The sequence below is a fragment of the Littorina saxatilis genome, linkage group LG8 (assembly GCF_037325665.1).
Source record: "Littorina saxatilis isolate snail1 linkage group LG8, US_GU_Lsax_2.0, whole genome shotgun sequence".
Lineage (NCBI taxonomy): Eukaryota > Metazoa > Mollusca > Gastropoda > Littorinimorpha > Littorinidae > Littorina > Littorina saxatilis.
The window spans coordinates 6,238,070-6,248,641 of NC_090252.1; the positions used below are offsets into that span (position 1 = coordinate 6,238,070).

Below are 10,572 nucleotides of genomic sequence, written 5' to 3' on the forward strand. Positions count from 1 at the left end.
TATCATGAGGCATTGCCAGGAGCTTGGAGTCTAAGGACTTCCAGAACACCCTACGTACGACAATTCAAGCCTTCATCGTCGCTTCCTTTTATGGTTAGCTTTTACTCGTCGTCATATTCTACTCACGAATACATGTTATTATCGACTACTACAGCTTAACACTCTCTTTGAGACCTAACACAATTTCAGAAAATCGAGATTTAGAAGAGTTGATTTTTTAAATGGGTTTCTGGGGGGTGGGGAGGCGGGGGGGGGGGGGGAATAAAGTATGTAACAGGCTGTTTGGTCTTTAAAACGGATAGTCTGTATAAACACCCTTCACAACAGGGCAGCACTGTTTTCCATTGAAAATGACACGCGGTCACCTGACACGACAGGTTGAATATGCATTTCTCGTGACTGCTCGCTTCAATGCTCAGGGAAGTAAAAACAAACTTTTGTAAAGAACGACTGTGACATAAGCCAAGCTGCAGAACATGTACACACGTTGTACGTTCTGGTGTTACGATTACCTGGGTGTGCAGCTTGGGTGTACTTTTTCATTGGGGAAAGTTCAAATACATTGGCTTCGATCTTGAGAAGAACGTAGCCTACTTGTGTTGTTTGTTGGGGATTAGGGGATGAGTGTGTGTGTGTGTGTGTGTGTGTGTGTGTGTGTGTGTGTGTGTGTGCGTGTGTTTGTGTGTGTGTGTGTGTGTGTGAGTGTGTGTGTGTATGTGTATGTGTGTGTGTGTGTGGTGTGTGTGTGTGTGTGTTTGTGTGCGTGTGTGTGTGTATGTGTGTGTGTTTGTGTGTGTGCTTGTGTGTGTGTGTGTGTGTGTGTGTGTGTGCGTGTGTCTTGTGTGTGTTTTTGAGTACATTGCGTAAGACTGAGAGAGAGAGAGAAACAGAGAGATAATTTACCAATGGTTTTGAACGTGTTGTGTGTGTGTGTGTGTTTGTGTGTGTGCGTGTGTGTGTGTGTGTGTTTGTATGCGTGTGTGTCTGTGTGTGTGTCTGTGTGTGTGTGTGTGTGTGTCTGTGTGTGTGTGTGTGTGTCTGTCTGTGTGTGTCTGTGTCTGTCTGTGTGTGTCTTGTGTGTGTGTGTTTGTGAGTACATGCGCGCGGGAGAGAGAAAAACAGAGATAGATCATTTACCAATGGTTTTGAACGTTTGGGGATAAACACGGCCATACACGTACAAATCCACTCGTGCAAAAACACGAATGTACGAGGGAGTTTCAGCCTACGAAGGCAAAAGAGGAAGAAGAAGAACGCTTACAAACTTCTTTTGAAAACGAAGTGCCGCTGCAGACCACAAACTGAAACAGCCCATGCACAAAGAGCGACCTTCGACGTTTCTGTCTTCTCGAACCCAGCTAAACAGCCTGCTTTTCTAAACCATACAAAAACAGTGTGCACGGATAACAGCACTTACGCAGAGGACACTGTGCCGATAAGCGCAGCAGGTCGTTTCACATCAGCAGAAGCGGATTAAGCTAAAAGTAGGCAACCACCATTGCATACACCCGACGCGCGGTGATGTAATCACCCATCGGGATTTTCCCAAAAGTCGATGTTACTTAGAATAGAATGAGTAATTCTGGGAAATCGTTAACCAGAAGAACTCGATAATTATACAACCCTTTGATAAATTCGATCTTCAATACATCACTATGCATAACATACAAGAATTACGAGTTCAGAAAATACAAAAAAGAAGAAACATTAAAATAAAAAATATTCTTGCCAACTATGCGTATCGAACCCGTGACCGCCAACCACACAACAACTTAGCCAATCTGGCACACACTTCTCTCGGGTGAAAATAGAACATTCAACATCGAACGTTACGCGTGAATTCTCGAGCATGTGTTGACTCTCGGTTTCCGAGTTTCTCCGTTCGTATTTGTGTACTGTACGTAGGTATAACCAAATGGTTTTTTTCAAATTCTTCATGCATTGATTTTTTTGTCTGCCCTCTAAAACAATGTTTGTGAAGTTGAAATTCATTCAAACAAAGAGAAATTATGGCCGCTGTGTATTTTTTTCAATTTCTTTCAAAACAGAGGTAGCGCACCACGAAAACAGTGTTCGCTCAAAACAGGGAACACGCCTAATGCTAGAAAAAGAAAGTGAAAGAAAGTTGTAACAAAAGTTTTCACAATGATTCGTGATCAGAAAAAAATTGTTTTGTGCACCAAATTTCTTTCAAAGTGTCCTGGTTACAGGACGGTAATAGTAACGAACGAACCACCTAAATCGTATTTTCAGCGCGCAGGGCGCACTCTATTTTACAAGTCTTGATGATCCTGAATATTTTTTGCATAAAAAATACTCAATAAGAAAAGGCTACGAATTCTTCAAAATTGCCGTGCTCCTCGAGGCCGATGTCTGCTCTTTAATCGTAGGTCATTTTGTAACACCAAAAACAACGCACAATTAAGACACGTTCGAACTGCCTAACTGCACAAGGCGAAATCGTGTTATTTTGTCTCCCTGTTTTTGGAACTTCCGATTTTTCATAGCTTGGTTATGTCTACTGTACGTTCTGTCGATCTCACTCGAGGTAAGTTAAGTTGATAGCTGACCCTTATGCGCCCGTTTACTTCGTATGGAAACCAATTTTAAGTAGCGTAAATTTCAAGTGTGACCAACATTATGTTGTAGTCTGGCTCCGAAATGCATTGATGAATCACCGAAAGGCTCTGACGTCATTTCTCAAAAGGATTTTCCTACCCAGAATTCAATATTTGTTGACATATACAACGGAATTAATTCGGGACGACGACGCCCTTCGGTCGGTGTATTGTATTAAGAGAAGCAAGCGGTTTAAAACGGGCGTTGACAGAGCCAATGACGGGGGATACTAACTTGTACCTAATTATCATTCGCTTGTGACATCAGTTAAATGAGATCTTACGAAACTAGACTCCGTAAGTTGATGCACATTACCAAACAACCTACACTGCAGGATTCAAAGTATGTTTATCCACCTCACTCAGATTGGGAATAAAAAGAGTAGAATTACTAAATTGAACATTTGTCAAACTGACTGCAGCAACAATGCATTTATATATCGTAAAGTACGTCACGCAACTGCCGTCCTTAGGATTTGTAACACGTAGCAGGCGCCTGTGTCGACCTTGAATAAACTCCTGTGTGTTTTGAATCGATGTCGTTTCCCATTCCCGAGAAACTAAGTGTCCTAATTTCGAATACGTTTTGGAAAATGTATTTTGAGGTGTTATTTTTTTTATCTCATGTGCCTGAATGTTTTTCCATGTGAAATAGTGGCGGAAACAAAGGTATATTGTATGTGCGTTTACAAAAAAGTTTAATTCGATCCCGGTTTTTGTGAGAAACAAAACTGCTGACCGACTTTCTCTTTGTGTGTGTGTGTGTGTGTGTGTGTGTGTGTGTGTGTGTGTGTGTGTGTGTGCGTGCGTGCGCCGTGTGTGTGTGTGTGTGTATGTGAGTGTGTGTGTGTGTGTATGTGTGTGTGTGTGTGTGCGGTGAGCGTGCGTGTGTGTGTGTGTGTGTTAGTGCGAGTGTGTGTATGTGTGTGTCACAGTGTGTGAGTGTGTGTGTGTGTGTGTGTGTTAGAGTGTGTGTGTGTGGGTGTGTGTGGGTGTGTGTGTGTGTTTGCGAGAGAGAGAGAGAGAGGAAGAGTGAGAGAGAGAGAGAGGGGGAGAGTGAGAGAGGGGAATTCATCAGCGCGTGAGGTTGGGTTTTAAGACAGCCGTCGGCAGTCTAATCACACTGCATGCCGGTCTATTCATAGTTTGCGTGTGTCACTGCACTGTGTCGGCAAGGCAAGGCGATGTTTCCGCTGTGATACCTTCCGTTTACAAACAATCGTCCCGTTTCATTCACACAAACAGCCAGATAACTTCCTGCCTAGCTACTGAGGAGATACACGTACGCATCAGGAAAGCGCATTGCTGCTTTGTGACCTCAACAGGTAAGGACGTGTCATGCTGCCCTTCGGCACTATTCTGACACCACAATGTTTTGAGTTAAAGTGATCGTTGGAAAACAAGCCTGTCTTGCAAGCTCGATTAAATTATGAAAGTTTGTAAACAAAACTTCTTTTTACATTTAGTCAAGTTTTGACTAAATGTTTTAACGTAGAGGGGGGAATCGAGACGAGGGTCGTGGTGTATGTATGTCTGTGTGTCTGTGTGTGTGTGTAGAGCGATTCAGACTAAACTACTGGACCGATCTTTATGAAATTTGACATGAGAGTTCCTGGGTATGATATCCCCAGACGTTTTTTTCTCCTCATTTTTTTGATAAATGTCTTTGATGACGTCATATCCGGCTTTTCGTGAAAGTTGAGGCGGCACTGTCACGCCCTCATTTTTCAACCAAATTCGTTGACATTTTGGTCAAGTAATCTTCGACGAAGCCCGGACTTTGGTATTGCACTTCAGCTTGGTGGCTTAAAAATTAATTCATGACTTTGGTCATTAAAAATCTGAAAATTGTAAAAAAAATATTTTGTTTATAAAACGATCCAAATTTACGTTCATCTTATTCTCCATCATTTGCTGATTCCAAAAACATATAAATATGTTATATTTGGATTAACAACAAGCTCTGAAAATTAAATATATAAAAATTATTATCAAAATGGTTTTTTTCGAAATCAATTTAAAAACACTTTCATCTTATTCCTTGTCGGTTCCTGATTCCAAAAACATATAGATATGATATGTTTGGATTAAAAACACGCTCAGAAAGTTAAAACGAAGAGAGGTACAGAAAAGCGTGCTATCCTTCTCAGCGCAACGAATACCCCGCTCTTCTTGTCAATTCCACTGGCACTGCCTTACCACGGGCGGTGGAGTGACGATGCTACGAGTATACGGTCTTGCTGCGTTGCGTTCAGTTTCATTCTGTGAGTTCGACAGCTACTTGACTAAATGTTGTATTTTCGCCTTACGCGACTTCTTTTTTTTAAACCTGTACTTGTCATCGTTGAAAAGATCATTGTAACTGTAAGGTATACATTTTAATGACATCGATACGTTTAAAATGTAAACATTTGCATCGTAATATGCTTGATCAAGGTACGCTTAACATTTCCCACGCATTCGTCTGTGGGGCACCAACATGTTTCGATCGGATACAAACACTAACTCAACAAAAGCATACCATTCAGCAATAGCTGGTAAGAAATGTGGCGTGTGCAAGAGGCTGTTGGAAGCTGTTGCTTGTGTAAGCTGTGGTTGTATTATTCACTGCATGCAGTAAGGTTACTGCTTTGATCGATTTCTTCACCTGTGTGTCTTGTTTTTAATGTACAGTTTATGAGGTAAGTTTGATGTGTTAAAAAAAGACTTTCTTAAACACAAAGTGCCTCAGTAACTTAGGAATAGAGCATCTTATTCTTTGAAAGCGTAAATGCTGCTAGAAACATGACGAAATAAATCACAGCATAAGTCTTCCTCGAATCTATGTTTAAGACAAGACTGGTGCAGAAAGCCTTCACAAGTTTAAGTGGGCACACCTACCTGAATGATCGTGCAACTTCGTTATAAAATCACGAACAATTGTATTTGCCTACTTTCTTTATGAACATTGGTGTACCTGTGTGAAATGGAATGCTCTTTGTCATGGAATATGTTATAAAGTGTTTCAATTGTGAAGTATGTGCAGAAAATTAATTATTCAATCAAATACAGGTTTTAAAAGGTGCCAAAATGTCCTACTCATTTTTACACGATATTTCCGAAACTATCCAAGACATCTGTACACAATGTTGTGTACAGTTTCTGTGCATTAGTGGCTGGGATCTGAACCTCCAGACTTGATATTGCTTAAGTTTTCTTGAAATTATAAATTTTTGTTTTGTGCAAATATATTTCGAAAATCAGTATTTCAGGGAAAATGACAGCTTAGAAATTATATGAACACAACACAGTTGCCTGAGGTTCAGAACCCAGCTACCACAGTGTTTATCATGACCACCAACAATCAAAAACATTGTGATAGAGGTGTTGTCAATATCGTGTAACAATGAGTAAGACGTTTTGGCACCTTTTAAAACCTGTATTTGATTAAATAATTATTTGTTTGCACAAACATTACGATTGAAACACTTTATAACAATATTGCATGACAAAGAGCATTCAATTTCACACAGGGATACCAAGGCAAAAAACAAAAAGGTGTGGTTACGGTAACATAGCCAAAAAAAATAGGGTAGGAAGGTAGGCAATCACTTTTTTTTTTTTTTAACTTTTTTTTTCTAATGTGTACAAATTAAACCTACTTGACAGGGAAATAAGTGTGCGACTCGGGCGATTTTGCTTTCATTGCGTTTTCTGCACTCGTTTTTTTTTATTTTTTTTTTTAAATGTAATAAAAAGTTATAGGGTCGGCCCCTAAAAATAGGGTAGGTCGGGTTACCGTAACCACACCTATTTTTTTAGGCCCAATGTGTATAAAGAAAATAGGCAAATACAATGTTTCGTGATTTTATAACGATGTTGCACGATCATTCAAGTAGATGTTCGCCAAAGCGCGGACTATGGGATTGCATTTCAGCTTGGAAGCTTAAACAATTAATTGGTGAGTTTGGTCATTAAAAATTTGAACATTCTAATTAAATTTAGAATTTAAAAAAATGTGTTATGGTCAATTGTTTTAATTCCGTATATGTGATTGTATGGACTCTTCTCTACATGATGTCTTTTTGTTTTTAAATCGATCGGATGCTCCAGGAAGTATGTTCATCCAAATTGAGAAACTGATCTGATTTTAGCCTGCGCAAAAGTCACGTAATTGCGCTATTTCCAGTCATATTGGAAAGACACGTTACAATATTCTTAAGAGAAACACACCATTACAACAAACGTTAACCAGGAAATAACACCACTTACAAAATACGTCCTGTGATTGTAACTGATCGGTCAGATATAGTCCATTCAATTACCAAATCCTCGTATAAATGGTTCTTCGAATGTCCTCATATTCCAATGTCCTCATATTCCAATGTCCTCATATTCCAATGTCCTCATATTCCAATGTCCTCATATTCCAATGTCCTCATATTCCAATTTCTATATCATAAAGTCTGTGCGACTGATTTCTCTAACGTTTTCACATTTGTTTCAACACACTTTGATTATATCACAAGCAAATCTTAATGTGATCAATTTTGTAGGTCAGTCTCCGATGACTTTAATGACGCAAACAGCTAGATCACTCACGTAGCTGTTTAGCACGCGTATGCAATCAATCAATCAATCAATCGATGAGGCTTATATCGCGCATATTCCGTGGGTACAGTTCTAGGCGCTCTGCAGTGATGCCGTGTGAGATGAAATTTTATACGGCCAGTAGATTGCAGCCATTTCGGCGCATATTTACCTTTCACGGCCTTATTCCAAGTCACACGGGTATAGATAGACAATTATTAACTGTGCCTAAGCAATTTTGCTAGGAAAGACCCTTTTGTCAATCGTGGGATCTTTAACGTGCACACCCAATGTAGTGTACACGGGGGGAGGGTTCGGACACCGAAGAGAGTCTGCACACAAAGTTGACTCTGAAATAAATTTCCGCCGAACCTGGGATCGAACTCACGCTGACAGCGGCCAACTGAATACAAATCCAGCGCGCTACCAACTGAGCTATATCCCCGCCCAAGACAAACTAGTTCTCGTAGTTGAGTCAACCTCCGAACTATTGGGGCCCAGTGTTCCCCATTGTGTGCACCCATGTCCTTGTGTCGCTTGCGGTTTCAAGGAAACTTTAGATCTGCATTGGCAAGTCATTGTGGACCTCTTGATCTAATTTACACCATGCGACTGCTAGTGAGGAAAACCGAGTGATGGTTTGCTTTGAAGAAACTGTAGCGACTTGCACAATCTCTGTCTGCTTGGACATCTATAAGATGCGGCCCGCTTCTTGTGATGGCACTTAACCTTGCATCGGCTCTACGTTTCTTTGTGCGTGGTACTCAGTCGAAATAGACACATGAACAAACAGTGTCACATGCTCAGAAATCTCAGTCGACTAGTATCTCAAAACGTTTTCGGTTTTCGGTAGCCCACTTCGCCGTCATCAGGGGACAGGAACTGCATCTTACTCGCACCAGTCTACACACGCGCCCACCTCGCTTGACCTACGCGCATGTACCTCCTTTAAATTTTTTACATTTTCGACTGTGTCTTGATGATAACAAACTCCTTTATCTTTAAGCAATGTGGTTGTCACCAATGCAGCTGTCATGTTTTTATTGTTTTAAAGATTTTGTGAAACTTCCCAATAGCGCCATAACGAGGCTTAATAATGCTACCAGTTCCTCGACGTGAAATACATTCTTTAAGGAAAGATCACTCTCCATGGAGAGCAGCTTAGATGGACCATAGCAGTGAGCGTTCAGACAAAAAGATGTTTGTACAGCATGTAAAAGCCTGATGGTGTCTATGATCAGATACTGATGGTTTTCAGGAGGCGGATGGTGCCTTTCAACGGATCAATATGCTGCCTGCCGTTCTTCTCCTCGCGGGCTTGTTTCTTCTGTTCCACACTACTCCTGGCGCACCAACTGCTGGCAAGCCAATCACATGCGAGGCTGGAGCCTTTCACATTGGAGAACCTGCATCAATCGACTGTAATTTCCGCACCAATATCACTGCCAGTAAGCGCGACATCAGCATAACATGGTATACTTCAGAGGTCGACAGAGGTGAGTACCAAATATTATCCTACACACCACCCGTGTGATAAATAAGCAATCTCGTCACATGTGTATATCATGCAAAATAGACCATGTAAAACTACAGCCTAGCAGGGACCTCATTTTTCACTGCTAATGATTAATAAGTCAACGATAGCTGTGTTAGTTATAAAGAGGAAAAAAGGATTGTATGACAAACGTGTCATAGATATCACCCGTGATCCTTAAGTACCAAACCTACAATACCAGTTTGATGTTTCAAGACTCATTGCTATTTCGTCCTTAGCGGCATACGTTTTTTTAGGTAAACTTCTTCACAAATGGAGACTTAATGATACGCAAAGCAGCATATCTGTCATCAGTGATGATGACAAAGGATGATAACACGAGAGAAGTGGATACAATATTTCTTTAACAGGGAAGCGCTGCTTGTCAAACATTTTTGAAATGTAGATTCTGTGAGCCAACATTCCGATTAACCCACGTGCGTTAAACAGCTTTGAAGTATCATACTATAACAGACAACCAAACTGAATAGCTTGACCAAAGTTCAAAGTATAGCTATTTGATCCATTCGACCAGGTTACCAAGAGCTGAATAAACTACCTTCAAGTAGGAAAAGATCACTCTATATGGAGAGACTGCTACGAACTTTCTGACCTTGTTAAATAGTTTTATCATATGATATTGCTTTGTAACAATTAACGACTTTAGATGTTTAAAGTTGATATAATTTCACGACAACAAAAATAACACCAAATAAACACACACGCACACACAAAACCACTCGAACTTTTCACAGACGAACACGAACAGGTTTTTAACTCGCGTGAAAAGCTGTGTCCTTGGTTTATCTTCTCCATTTCCCCCTCTACCACTCTACCCCTACTCCCTACCCCCCCCCCCCCCCAAAAAAAAAAGACAAAAAAAGAGTGGTTGATCTGTTGGATTAAAGTGCAGATCAAAAGCCGAAGAAAGTAACATCTCTATCATAACACAAGGGTAAGTTATGGCATCTGTTTCAATGCATCTGTGTGTTGTTTCATGTCAGGAAAAGACGTTCTTTGGTGCCATTGGTCTGTGGAAACAAAGAAGCATGTCTGCAAAATAGAAATGGCCAACTACACATTCGATGGCGTCTTCACAGAGCATCTGACCATCAAGATCCCTGCAGTCACAACTGAACATGGAGGGTGGTACAAATGTTTCTTCATAGCCTCTGACGAAATCAAAGCACACCCTTGCGAACTTCGTCTGCAAGGTAGTTGACTATTCATTTCTAAGTTAGAAGGTAGGCAACACCGCTTAATTTGTTATGCAGTTAATTTATATTCAAAGTTACTCGATCATTATACAAAACTATAGGATGCAAACCAATTCTTATTTTGGCCTGGCTAGGTATGGCATGATACCTGTGTGCTTTTAGCTAGGGATCCAAAAAGTTGTTTTATACACTCACACGGTCATGGATAAAAATATTACTGTGTTTATTTAAGTACAACTGAAACTGACCTTAAGTGTTCATGAGATGCATGTTTTGCATTGTCTCAGTGCCTATAATTGAAGACAGGATCAGCCGAACACAGCCTCTGTTTTAACATGTGGTATTGTGTCTGTTGCAGCTGAACTTATAAGCGCCAAAACAGGTAAGAACTTACTGATGTAACTCAACATCTTTCGATGATACTTCTGAACGTTCCGCGCAGACTGTTATCGTAATCTGCGTGAAGTCATCATGAAATAGATGTAGAATAACAAATGTTGATATAGAGGTTAAACTGTCGCCACATGGTAGTTTATACACCACTTAGCATACACACACACACACACACACACACACACACACACACAGTACACACACACACACACACACAGTACACACACACACACACACACAC

General features: G+C 40.6%; 1 protein-coding gene across 1 annotated transcript; it reads left to right on the forward strand.

The window, feature by feature from the left end:
- Positions 1–3,787: 3,787 nt before the first annotated feature.
- Positions 3,788–10,355, forward strand: LOC138972656 (uncharacterized). The gene is made up of 4 exons (XM_070345312.1): positions 3,788–3,943; positions 8,446–8,683; positions 9,726–9,935; positions 10,297–10,355. Exons 2-4 carry the CDS (start codon positions 8,476–8,478, stop codon positions 10,338–10,340), a joined length of 462 nt encoding a protein of 153 aa, XP_070201413.1. The 5' UTR covers positions 3,788–3,943; positions 8,446–8,475; the 3' UTR covers positions 10,341–10,355.
- The last annotated feature ends 217 nt before the right edge of the window (positions 10,356–10,572 follow it).